The sequence below is a fragment of the Populus trichocarpa genome, chromosome 4, assembly GCF_000002775.5.
Source record: "Populus trichocarpa isolate Nisqually-1 chromosome 4, P.trichocarpa_v4.1, whole genome shotgun sequence".
In the NCBI taxonomy this organism is placed as follows: Eukaryota; Viridiplantae; Streptophyta; class Magnoliopsida; order Malpighiales; family Salicaceae; genus Populus; species Populus trichocarpa.
Window position 1 is genome coordinate 8,316,631 of NC_037288.2, and position 13,984 is coordinate 8,330,614.

The window sequence follows — 13,984 nt, forward strand, 5'->3', positions numbered from 1 at the left end:
GGACATGCCTCTACCTGTTTTTTTTTTTTAAATGTATGCTGTGCTTTAATTTCTTGAAGTTTTATATATACATGGCAAGAAAAAAAATAAAGAACATGGAAATTATAGTTTTCAAAGACAAATCTCGTATACTTTTAGTTTTAATCTTTAGTTATTCTGATATTTTGAGTTAGAAAATTTATTTATAGCAAACTCAATTTTATTGAATTCCTGAAGCTATTAAACCTACCAAATCTAAATAAAATAAAAGCTTATATGAGGGAGATATGATTTTTCTAAGATAATTTATAAATTATGCTAACATATAGGTTTTGTAAATAAACAAGTTCAATTTACTTTTCAAGCATCCAAACCGACATGACAATTATTTCTTTATATAAAAAATGGCTATATTTAGGCAAATTAACTTGACTAAGTTCAAAGTCAAAGCTTGAAGATTTTATGCATAACTATTTTTCTTTCTTTATAGAAAAGTAGTTATTGTGCTACTTAAATATGAATTGTCCACTTTTAAAATATCTTCTATTTTTTTTAGGATACAAACAAACTAGTAGGAGTATGGGGGAATAAAGTTTTTTATCAGATAAAAAGAAAGACAGAAAAAAAAGGTGTTGGGTAGGAAAAAAAAAGAAACTCTCATATATTTTCCTACACCCGAAACTATATTTTCAACTTTTCTTTTTTTTAGTTTTTTTTTTATAGTCATGCAAAGCTAAATTATGTTTCTTAGTTAAAAAGATGCAGAAATTTTTAGATTTTAAAAATTATAAGATGTATTTGTCTGCTTACATTTAGAACATTTAATTCACTTCATGAGTGAATCATACAGTGACATTTCAGCATCAGGAAATTCGGTTTATCTATCAATAATTGCAAATCATTTTCCGGAATAATTATGCTGAATTAATAAATTAAGTTTATGGACATCCATGGCCATGTCAGAAATTCATGAGAGCTGCAGGCAACATTTAACAAAGCAATATACGTGGACCGTCTTTAGAGGCCACACCATAAAGGATGAAATGGGCCTACTTCTATTATTCAAAAAGATTGACATTGTGGCTTCAATAGAAACCAGCCTTAATTGCGATTCAAATGGAAATTAATCAAAATTTAAAATATTTTTTATTAAAATTATTTTTTATATATTTTTAAATTATTTTAATATGCTAATATTAAAAATGATTTTTAAAAATAAAAAAAATACTATTTCAATATTGTTTTTAACAAAAAAATATTTTATAACATAACTACTATTATACTCTCAAACATCCTCTATTAATTTTAATTTTAATTTTAATTTTAATTTTAATGGAGACTCTACTTGTTCTCAGAGGCTTCCACCGTTTTCGTAGTTGAGGAATGATGACAAATGTACAAGTTTCAAGAACTGTAGTCAGGAGCAGCCCAGGATCCCAAGTAAAGCTCAGCATAATATGCACTGACAAGATCATCCATAAAAAGAAATCTAACAATCTTGTGGAGCCCAACAAGAAAGCCCACCAAAAGTTTTGATCCCAAGGCCCACATCTTCATTTCTATTCAACTGAGGTTTCCATTGGAAATAATAAAAAGTTCCTTATGCCATGGGTTTCGAGGAAATTATTACGTTGACCTTGTCTATTTCATCAAACAAATTAACATAAAATAAACAGGGTTTAAGATATAGATTATTTTGGATTGCTATAGTAAGATTATTTTTCTGGCATTCAGTTCCAAAAATGAAAGCTTTGGTGTTGGGTGCATTTCACCTTTTTCCAAAGATTCATCAGTAATTGAAGGATTGTTAGAGGGTATATTTGTCTTTTCAAGAAAAATTAATAAATTACTTATTTATCCCAAGATAAAAAAAAAAAAAAACTGTTCACCAAGAACTTTATTTTTATCTTTTTGTTCATTAGAACACAGTAAAAAAACATATTTTCCCTTAAGAAGATAAAAATTAAAGCATGCATCTAAGGGTATTTTTATCCTTTTCAAACGGTTTTTTTTATAATTTTCAAAGTCATAAGGGGTATTTTGGCATTTTATAGTTGGATAATTAATTTTTTATTAAAAAAATTATCAACTCCTACTCATTACACGCCAACAAGTGGGTGGTGTCTACATTATTTGGATACCGCGTGAGCCGTCATTCGGTGCCCAAAGCTACCCTTCCATCGTGTCTTTGAAAGCACCACAGTTTGTTTTTCTCATGGTTATGGTGGATGAAAGGTGGTTTGTCGCCGTCGTTTCTTTTTCCTTTCCTTCATTTCTCTCCTCTACCTGAAAAAGTACTTGGTTGTCCTTTTTGTTTTTTGTCTTTTAATTCAAGTCCTTATTCTTTTGATTTTTTATTTTTGGTTTTATCATTTTTATAAAAAAAATTATTTGTTTTCAATTTAGTCATTGAATTACAATTTGTCATATAAAAAAGTACATGGTTATTTTTTTTCTTTCTCTTTTTGTTAAAGTTTTATTGGTTTTCAATTTCATCCTTCAATTAAAGTTTATGTTGTTTTATTTGTTTTCAATTTGGACCTAATTCTTTTGATTTGTATTTTTTTGTTAAAGTTATTTCTTTTCAAATTAACCATCCAATTGAATAATTTTGATTGCCCTCTAATTTATTTTTTATTTTAATTTTCACATTCATTCTTTCAATTACAATTTTTTGTTTTAAATCCTTTAGTGTAATTGATTCTTTTTTTCCGGTTTTGTCATTTGACATTTGACTTGTTAGAGATTGAGCTTTATGATTTTTTCATTTGTAGTTTTTCGAATTTAATGACTCGGGTCAGGGTTTTAAAAGTTAATGCGGTTCGATATCATTTTCTTTGATCATTTTCTTTTATGATTTTATCTTTCTACATTATCATTTAAAAAAAAACATTGGTTTTGTGATTATCTTCAAAAAAATCTCTATCAGTTTACCCCGTCTTATAACCTAAGTCACGAGTTTTGCATGCCTTTTGTGAATAGAGTTTTTTTATTTTATTTTTGAAAATATTTGTCTGATCATCTATAATTTTTTATTGTTTTATACAAATGATATTTATTTTTAAAAATAAAAATATATTTTTTAAAATAATATTTCTAATATGTTCAGCTCGCATAATATTTTCTTTTTTTTTTATTCAATTAGCTTCATGTGTATTTATATTTTTATTATATTTTTATTGATTTTAATAAACAAAATCAGTAAATATAATTGGATAAATATTTAATTTTATGGGTTTAAATATTTGGATTTATATCTATCTCTTAATTTTCTAAATTTCACTTTTAGTTATTGTTACTGATTTGTTTTTTTTTATTTACATAAATAATTATTGATTTATTTAATTAGATACTTGTATAAACCCTTTGATTTATATCTTGAATTTTTTTATACAATAAACTTATTAAAATAACTTGTATGTTCAATTCTTTTTTAAAAAATTGTAACTCGCAGCAAAACACGTGTTATAAAAACTAGTTATAATACAATTTTAGGTTTTAAAAATCTAATCTTCATAATAACTTTTTTGGGCTTTTCTCACGTATGCTTTCCAACTTATCTGAATTCTATTAAAAAAAAAATTCGAGCCTACAAAATTTGTTTGGATTTGATTTGATTTTGAGTTTTAAAATTAATTAAAGGGTATTTTAAAATTTAAAAAGTGATTAATAAGGTTTTAAAGATATTTTTTAGATATTTTTAAATAAAAATAAATTTAAATTTAAATTTTAAGATTCAAAATATAATTTTAGTCAAAACCTAATTTTTGACTCCCAGATATAATTAGACATGTTGTCATCTATCTTAGATGAACGAATCTGTTTATTTTTTGGAAAAAAAAAAATCTCAAGCAAGTGACATTGTCCACTTGAGATAAAAAATAATAGACTTTCCTTGGGCTTTTTTCTTTTCAACATCAGTTGCGTGGGCCTAGACTTAACTTTATTGGACCTTTTATTTTTTATTTATTTTCAATAATACAAAATAAAACTCTTTTCTAATAAAATAACTATAATGTTATTTTAAAAATTATACGATGATACAATATTTTTTTAAAAAAATTACAAGTTTTTAATGTTAAAGGTAATGCCAGCAGTTATTTTATAAATAACTATATATGAAATTAGTGCGTGTAATGTTTTAAAAAAGCAATTATCATGAATATTCAATGAGAATGAAATGTCTAATTTTTTTAAAAAAATTTTATATAATTTTCTCAAATTAATTTTTGTTTTTTTTTATAAAGTAGCGTTTTTTTTTGGCCTTTTCATTTAAACTTGTTTTTCAAATCATGGAAAGTTTTTATTCATATATATATATATATATATATATATATAAAAGCATGTTTTAGCTAGAGAAATTTTTGGAAAACATATTATTTTCCCGACACAATTGTATCTCAACAATATTTTGGAGAAAAAAAAAACTTTTCCATGTTTTTCTCTACTTTTTTATGAAAATAATTCGGCCTACATTGTAATAAAATTTTTATATAAATTAAGTTAGTTCACAATCAATAAATTTTTTTTAAAAAAAATAAATTGAATAACATTATTCATTGATTTAAATAGAAACTTTTAGTGTAGCGCAAACAATTAAACTAGTGAAAGTTATTATTTTTATGATATATTAAACCCAACTTAGGAGTTGACTTGAAAAATCCATTACCCAAAACCTAACTAGAATTAAGTTTTAATTTAAACAAAAAATACATTAAGTGAATCAATATTTTAATGATTTGATTGATTTGGTCAAATTATCTAGAGTCATTTTTAAATGTAACAATATTATTGTTATAAAAGAATTAACCTAAATTGGTCTGATAACATTAACCTAATAATCTTGATACTTTTTCAAGTCACACACTAGATGAGGTTTAAGGGCCTGTTAGGAATTGTAATAGATTATAGTTCAAAGTGGTTTTTTACTTAAAAATGTATCAGAATGATTTTTTTTTTATTTTTTAAAAATTATTTTTAAAATCAGCATATCAAAACGATTTAAAAACATAAAAAAATAATTTTTATCAAAAAAATAAAATTTAAAATTTAAAAAAACCCAGTTTTAATCACGTTTGTTTAAAAAAATAAAAAATAAAAGTACAGTATTGCCAAGGGCTAGAAGAATTCACAATGCAATTATGAAATATATAAACAGCGTTTTCAAAATATAGGATTGCCAAGGGGCTACTAGTAGCATTCACAATGCAATTATGAAGTATATACTGTTGTCAATAAGTCAACAGAAACTTCTCTTAATCCCCCACCTAGAAAAAACAGCCCTAGTTGTTCGCTTCTTGCATCTTATTAATTTCTTTGAGATAAATACGAGGCCAAATGAACACTTGCACCTTTAAATTATAGTAATGATTATAGTTTAAAGTATTTTTTATTTAGAAATATATTAAAATAATATTTTTTTTATTTTTTAAAAATTATTTTTGATATTAATCTGAAAAAATATATAAAAAATATTTTAATAAATTTATTTTCAAAATTTATCAAAATTTTAAAAAATATACACTTGTAATGTGCGTGCCTGTCTCCATCTGTTGATGGACTTCGGTGGTAAATAAAGTGGAGATAACTTATTTATCATCTCCAATGGAGCACAAAAATCAATGGTTAATTTGAAGTTCAAGTTTTGTAATGAATTACAATTCTCTTCGAGATCTTTGAGAATCATTAGCCAGGAAGTAGACACTCTAATCCCGGCAAGTTGTAGCATGTAAAAAATAACAACACAATAACTCCACTCGGTAATTAAATAACTGTGAAATGAGACTGTAAAATATAATTTAAAATTATTTTTTAATTTAATTTAACAAACTAATGTTATATCAGATTAAATACACACAAGTTTGAATTTTATATTTGTATTCTATTTGATAAAAAATTAAGGGTTTGCATTTGACGATGTCTATTAAATAATTATATAAATCATATTTTAGGGCTTGGTTTTTTTTTTGACAAAATATCATATAATATAATTTATGCAAATGATCGTATCATTCATCAATTACAAACTTATTCTCAAACTAATCTGCATTATGGTAGTAGTTGTTAGTTACAAATTAAGTTGGTAGTTGGGTGTATCTAGTGGTTAGTAATTAACAGCTAATTAGGCAGGCAATACCTGTTCAACATGCAATCAAATTAATGACGAAAGGGAGCTCTATTTCAGCAGCATTAACAAACCCACACGGATTTGGCAGCACGAGTTGATTTGCTAGAGATTGCAATGATATTATACGTGAAATTAAACCAATAAATTAAGTCAATTTTGATAACCATGTCTCACCATTACCTGTCCATGTTTTTTTACCTCCCAAAAAAAAAAGAAAAAAAAAAGAATGATGCGTTTTGGATATAGACTTCATTTTGCAAAGAGATTAATGCGGTAACCAAGGGCGTAGCGATGAATTTTTCTGTCCTTTTACTATTAAATAAATATATAATTTTTTTAAAATTAATTTTTAAATCATGTATATGAATTTTTAAAGTTAAAGTAAAATTATAATTCAAATATATTATCTAAAATATTAAAAAATAAATTTAAAAGTATATAAAATTAAAGTGAAAGTAAAAATATTAACCAGATTTTTTTAAAATATATTTTGAGATTCTTGTAAAATTTTAGCTCAATCTGATAGTCGGATTGCAAATTATACTTAATAACGTAAAACTAGTTAAATTGTGATTTTTCATCAAATTTTTAATTTTTTTTAAAAATTCAAGTTAAAATATTATATTAGAAAGCTTCATATAAAATTTTAAATTTTTTTAATAACTTAATAAAAAATTATAAATTTTTTTATATAAAATTAATTAAAAAATATTAATAAAATCTTAACCAAAAAAAAAATATTAATAAAATATGTCGTGCAAACCTTTAACACATATGCTTCCGCCCTTGTCGGTAACCTTCTTCCAATAAAAAGAAAATTAGTCAGCTAAGCATTCAATATTCTCAAGTATTGCATCAGCATCTATCACTTCCTGATGCATTTATTTTCCTGAAATTGATGCTTTATCGTGGAGTAACTCGTTTCTCTGTCCTCTGAACTTTCCCTGAAGCAACCAGGCTCACTTTACTAACACACAATTCCATCTCTCCTATACTACTTCCTCTTCGCCAGAATGAATTCCTTGGTTTTTTCGTTATCTTCTTTTCTTTCAGTTTCTGTTATTGTATTGTTGCTATTCATTCGAATTCCTTTATCACTAAGCAACAACGACCTGTTCAGTGACTGTAGTAATCAGTTTGTGTGTGGCAATATTACCGCAGACTTTCCCTTCTGGGGAAGTGCCAGACCTTCTTCCTGTGGCATTCCTGAATTGGAACTCAAGTGTGAGAATAATATCACCAAGATGAATATTAACGAGGTTAGATACCGTGTTTTGGACATAAAACAAGATACTGAAATTCTCAGGATTGCAAGAGAGGACAGCTTGGTTGGATTGTGTCCGCCTCAATTTGTGAACAGCACGTTCGATCCGATGATGTTTGAGTCTGTTACTGGTTACATGAACTTTACTTTTGTTTATGGTTGTCTGCCTTTTGATTTAGATGGCCCTGCACTATTCACTTGCAGAATCAATGGGGTTAATTATCAAAGTGGTTTTGTGCTACCAAAAGCTAGTGGTCCTGGGGCTTGTTACAGTAGTGTCTTTTTTCCAGCTCCTGTAATAGCTTTGCCATCAATTCTGGATGTGCCAGCTTTGAAACAATACTTGAAAAAAGGTTTTGAGATAAGATGGAAGGTTGATAGCACAGCATGTAGAGAGTGCTTAAGGTCTGCAGGAGTTTGTGGTTATGACAGTACTTCTAATGAAACAACTTGTTACTGGCCAAATCAATCTAAAGGATCAAATACATATGCTCCAACCAGTTCAACACCCACTGCTGCTCCTGTTTCAGGTATGTACCTTAGCTATGGCTCGGATCAGTATATGAACTCAAGCCAATGCTAGATGCTTCACGTCTGAGTTCCTTTCCTGTTTTATTCATTTAAATTTTGTCTTAATTATACTTGGACAGAAGCAAACACTGATATGACCATCTTTTTCTTAGAACAGCTTGCCTAGTAGACTAGCTAGGAGGCTCAAACTTCAGAACTAGACCATGGTAATAAGGGATATAGCTTTCCAGTTACATAGTGGTCATACCACAAGAAAATCGAGGCCAGTGGTGTCACTATGATACCAAGTAGTCATAGGAAGTTTTGATAGCAGGTTCTGCAGAAGATTAGGATGACAAAGAAAATAGTGTGGTTTTTGTTTAATACTTGGTCATAGCTAAGAATTTTACTGAATCTTAACAAGGAAAAGCTAAAGACATCCAAGATAAACTCATCATATCAGTGACGCTCTCGCCAATGTTTGCATAACAAAGATGAACTTGTCTGCTTTTAGGATTTGTTGCTCTTGTGTAGACACTGTTCATGTGGTTACATATGAACCATGGAAACAAATTAAGGGCAACTGCACCTTTCCTCTTTCGCTGTTGTGTAAATTCAGTTCATCATATTCCGTTTCTGTATTGCTGAGCTGTTTAGATGTAGCAGAACAAACGTGATTATTAATTACAGGAAATTTACAAGCGGATCCAAAAATTGAGTTCATATCATAGACTCGATGGTCTTGCCGGTAATATCATTTTTGGTTGTAAAATGTTTAGTGGTCTTTTTCCTTGTACAATGTAGTCTAATAACTCAAACTTAAAATCTAAACCCAAATTCTCACCTCTTGTTTCCGTCTGATCTTGCCTTTGTTGGCATATATGACAGTTATTCTGAAACATTGACAGCTTTTACTCTAGGATCTTGAACCTAGAATATCATAACATCACAGCATCTTTATTTTTATCTGCATACCTTACTTTTATTCCTTGCTTTGTCTGCTATACTGTTTGTTATGCTCAGACCTGTCAGGACAGATAGCTCAGTCTCCCGGAAATTAGTTGGAGGAAAATTTATCTTTTTATTTTTTGGTTTAGTCAACCTTGTAAACCAAAATGAATAAGAAAGTGTGTCTCGGTTTGAGTTTGCCGCAGGCCGTAGCACAGCAAGTACAAAGGCTATATCAGACCTGAAACTAGGAAAATTCTACAAGGCCACAGAATTTACGATCAGGATACCAATTATACATTAAAAATTATTTTATCTTGCTAAGAAAATGACCTGCCTGTTTGGTTGGCTACCTAAATTTCAATTGATGCCACTCTTATCGCTCTAATGGAAGCTTCTCGTTGAAAAATTTAATTCCCTTGGTCAAATACTCACTACCAATTCTATTATAATAGTTGAGTGAGATAACTTCCATCTATTTTGTTTTTCCCCTTAACTCAATACTTGATGAACAGTCTTTCCTTTCAATCCTCTCTTTGTGAAAATGCGACCACATCTCCTTCTGGCCATGTCTTGGTTTATCCTGTTCATAACCATAATCTTTGTCTGTGGTTTCACACTTGTGTTCTCTGCTGATGATGAGCGGTATCTAATCTGCAGAAACTTGTTTGATTGCGGAAATATTAAGGGTATTGGTTATCCTTTCTCGGGATCCAACAGGCCTGATTACTGTGGCTATCCAGGGTTCGGGCTCAATTGCAGTAACCAAGTTCCGGAGATCACAATCACTCAATCGACATACAAAGTCCTTGCCATCAATAATCAGTCACGGACTCTTAACGTTGCTAGAACAGATTACAGAGAAAATCTGTGTCCTACTCTCCTACTCAACACAACTTTGAATCCCAGTCTTTTGAGTTACACAACGGATGATCATAACATAACAATCTACTATGGTTGCCCCGCTCAAGCTCCTTCAACTTCCTATCTCTCAACTCAGTTTCCATGCAGCATAAACACCACTGAGATGACGGGCTACTTTACAGCAACAGACGACTTCTCTTTCCTTGGTAACCTTGCTTCTAACTAAATCCATTACCTGGAATCCTGCGACAACAGTGTTAAAGTTCAAGTACGTCAATCAGCTCTTGAGCCAATTATAGGAAATGCAACTGAAGCAAAGTTGCTTGGAGCTCTTAATCAAGGTTTTGGGCTGGTGTGGAATGCAAATGATACCTTATGTGATACATGCAATTCATCTGGTGGTCAGTGTGGGTACGACCAGACAACTAAAGCATTCGCTTGCTATTGTGCCGATCGACCTCGAGATTTTAATTGCCTACCATCGCCACCTAGTCAGTCAACAAGTACATCCTCTTTCCAGTCTCTTTCCTTGATGGCATAATAGGATAAATAGATGTAGCTCAAAAGTAGGAGGATCTTTGGTAATAGAAACAGGCGTGAAACATTCCTTTGAGTAGAGGTAGAAGCCTAGCCAACTATTAGGAATTACTCGTCATCCCCACTAGTCCAGGTTTTTCGTTTAGTAAACTTCAATTATTCCAGGTTCTTCCTTCAACTGGTCCAGCTTTTTTGTTTTCTGAAGTGCAACTAGCCATCCTACTCTTCTAAGCAGTCAAGGAATAAATTCATCTTTGCAGATATTTGCAAGTTCTACCGCAGTTTTCAAGTCTGGTCAGGTTTTAGCTTGCCATATTTTCGTCTTTGGTACTTTATGAGTTTGATAGCTTTCAAGTAAATGCTCCAATGATTTCAAGAACTCGATGCTTGCATTACTTTCAAAGGCTCAAAATTAGGATTGTTTTCTTCAGTCTTGTGTTTACTCTGGCCCTTTAGAGCTCCATCGGGTGATTGTTTGAGCACACAAAAGAATTCTACACCTTGTTCATGGAATTTTAACTAAATCTCAGTTAATCTGTGAGAGTTTTTGTCCATGCCTATTTCTTTAGTAGTTGTGTTTATTGCTTGCAAAAACTGAACAGTTCAATTACTCATAGTTTGTTTCCCCTGTTTTCTCTGTTTTTTCCATGTCTTTTTCGCCACTTTCTAAACCACTGTTATTAAACCTGGCATTGTTCATGGGTTGATCTGGGACCTAGCTGACGCGGGTTGGTTTTCAAAAAACTTTTTTGGGAGTTGATTTGGTGTAGCTTGGTCAAAGACCCTAGTTGACTTGTGTTTATTGTTGTATTCGACAAATAAAAACTCAGATAGCCAATATCATATTTTAGAAGTTAGTCAATTTATCGTGCCTACTGCCTACTGAAAATTTGTTTCAATATGATCATTAATGTTTCAACTGACGTTTCTCGCTTTCATTTTTTTCGCAGAGGAGACCTCTAACCCAGATTCACTTAAAATAGGTATGGTTCTGCTACACGCACATTAAAAAAAGAAAAACAAAAAGCTGAGCAGTTTTTTTTCCTACTTCCAGGACTTAGCATAGCAGGTACTGTTGTTGGTGTCTTTTTGGGATGCTGGATCATGACCATTATACAACTGAAGAGAAGAAAAGCTGCCCTACTGAAAAGCAAAGACCTTCCTATAGCAGCTACTCCTTCAAGCAAAGGCCTTGCTACTTCAACTAACCTCTCTCAAACCACCCCTTCTCTTACCCCCTCAAAGTCTGACATTGATAAGGGCAGTACCTACTTTGGAGTGCGGGTGTTCAGCTACAATGAACTTGAGGAAGCCACTAATTGTTTTGATTCTTCAAAAGAACTTGGAGATGGAGGGTTTGGCACTGTTTACTATGGTTAGAAGATGAAATTATTTTATTTTGCAGTATAGTAACATTGCATATGCTAACTTCTTTGTTGACTCCTTTCTAAAGTTTTAACGTAATTGCTTGAATTATCAGGAGTACTCAGGGATGGGCGTGTGGTTGCTGTCAAGCGCCTATATGAGAGCAACATGAGACGTGCTGAGCAGTTTATGAATGAAATTGAGATCCTAGCTCATTTGCGGCACAAGAACCTGGTGGAACTCTATGGATGCACCTCAAGGCATAGCCGAGAGCTTCTACTTGTTTATGAATACATTCCTAATGGAACTGTCGCTGATCATCTTCATGGAAGACAGTCGAACTCTGGTTTGCTCACTTGGCCTGTTCGGTTGAGCATTGCTATAGAGACAGCCAGTGCACTTGCATACCTCCACGCTTCAGATGTCATACACCGTGATGTCAAAACCAATAACATTCTCCTAGACAACGACTTCCATGTGAAAGTGGCTGATTTTGGTTTGTCGAGATTGTTCCCAACTGATGTTACTCATGTATCGACTGCTCCACAAGGAACGCCTGGATATGTTGATCCGGAGTATTATCAATGCTACCAACTGACGGACAAGAGCGACGTTTACAGCTTTGGTGTGGTCTTGATTGAGCTGATATCAGCTTTAGAAGCAGTGGACACCAATAGGCATCGGCATGATATTAATTTGTCCATCATGGCAGTGAAAAAAATCCAAAACCATGCTTTAAATGAGTTGGTTGATCCATTTCTTGGATTTGACAAGGATTTCGTGGTGAGGAAGATGGTAACATCAGTTGCAGAATTAGCTTTCCGGTGTTTGCAACAACAGAGGGAAATGAGGCCTACTATGGAGGAAGTGTTGGAGATCCTGAGGAGAATTGAGAAAGAAAATTACGGAGCAGAAAAGGCAGATGTATTGGATATTCGTGAGGATGATGTTGGTCTATTGAAGCATCCTCCTCCTCCACTTCAACTATCACCAGATTCTATGAGTGATCAATTTTGAGCAAGCAGTTCTTCAACTACAACACCGCATTCCTACTAGTTGTAGAGATATCCTTATCCTTTGTGCTTAAAATATGTGAGTAGAAATTTCAAGTGTTGTACAATCAATGAGATTGAGTTTTACTTTCTTCTCTTGGTTGGTATTGTTATGATGAAATAATCGCATGATTGATATGCTTGTGGACTGACATAGAACTTATATATTATGCGGGAATTCGTGATTTTCTATCAGAAGGTTAACCGAACTACATTTGTGCAAATCCTCTAAAGCTAAATAAAGCAATGTTGAAGAAGAAAAGGAATAAATCCATCAAGAGAATCAGAACAACATGCTGGAGCAAAATTTCATCAGGTTGATTACAAGATATGTGATGGGAAAAAGGTGGTAGAGCAGTTGTCCGATTCACCGTGATGGACCAGAATTGCTTAGAAGTTTTAGATAGAAAACTGAATGGCGTTGTCCATGACATTTGTTATTGATTGATTGATAGTTTTCCTTCTTTAATTTCTTGTTGATATATCACTTTCCTGTTCATAAAACGATTTGCATTGACAGGAAACTTAATTGGGTAATCAGTTACTGTCTTTCCTTACTGTGTATTGAATGCCTTCTTCTGTTTCTTTCATATGATATGCCTAGAAAGTGTCGTATTTATATTTATTATTGTTTGTTTCAAGCCACTGTCATTGATTTCCTATTTGTATTTATTATTGTTTGATTTAAGCCATTTTCATTAATTAATTTTAATTTCCTTGAAATTAATAAAATATAAATATATATTTTAATCTCTTTGAATATTTATATGCAATGTTTTTGAACAATTATGTATATTGGTTTCATATATAATTATTAAGAATTTAAAAATAATATCATAAAAAGCTCTAATTTTATTTAAAAAAACACAATATAATCAGATGATTTTTTTTAATATTATTGTAATTATTCATTTAAATAGGATTTCACTAGTATTTGGAACTTGGAATCAGAAACGACCTTTTGAATTGTTTTTGAAGAATTAAAGTTCTATATTCTCCTATACTACATGGCATATAATTCAAAAATCTTAAAATTAAATACGTCAAAATCATTCAATCTTTGTTAAAAATCTTGTCTCATAGACACATTAAGTTAATTGTTTTTTTCTTTTTTCCAATTGACGTTAATTTTATTAATTTTATTTTTTTTATAATGTAAGTAATATGAGTTTTAAATTTGTAAGATAATTAAGTTCTTTTCATTTAAAATTTAACAATTATGGACCAAAGTGTAAAATAAAGAGAAATCTCATGGCCAATCTTAAATTTTCTAGAAAAACTTATACTTAGTCCCCCACTTTCTTTTTCTTACTCTATAGTACCTTTAATTTTTGCAAT

General features: G+C 30.7%; 1 protein-coding gene across 1 annotated transcript; it reads left to right on the top strand.

Moving 5' to 3' along the window:
- The first annotated feature begins 6,899 nt into the window (after positions 1-6,899).
- On the top strand, positions 6,900-12,844 carry LOC7477440 (LEAF RUST 10 DISEASE-RESISTANCE LOCUS RECEPTOR-LIKE PROTEIN KINASE-like 1.3). Its single transcript, XM_024599645.2, has 4 exons — positions 6,900-7,900; positions 11,180-11,212; positions 11,284-11,604; positions 11,710-12,844. The coding sequence occupies exons 1-4, from the start codon at positions 7,120-7,122 to the stop codon at positions 12,609-12,611; spliced, it is 2,037 nt and encodes a 678-aa protein (XP_024455413.2). The 5' UTR covers positions 6,900-7,119; the 3' UTR covers positions 12,612-12,844.
- Positions 12,845-13,984: the final 1,140 nt, after the last annotated feature.

Excerpts from the sequence above, each read along its gene's own strand:
- LOC7477440 (XM_024599645.2), top strand. The coding sequence starts at position 7,120 with ATGAATTCCTTGGTTTTTTCGTTATCTTCTTTTCTTTCAGTTTCTGTT. Across the intron at positions 7,901-11,179 it reads CACTGCTGCTCCTGTTTCAG|AGGAGACCTCTAACCCAGAT; the intron begins GTATGTACCTTA and ends TTTTTTTCGCAG. Across the intron at positions 11,605-11,709 it reads GTTTGGCACTGTTTACTATG|GAGTACTCAGGGATGGGCGT; the intron begins GTTAGAAGATGA and ends TTGAATTATCAG.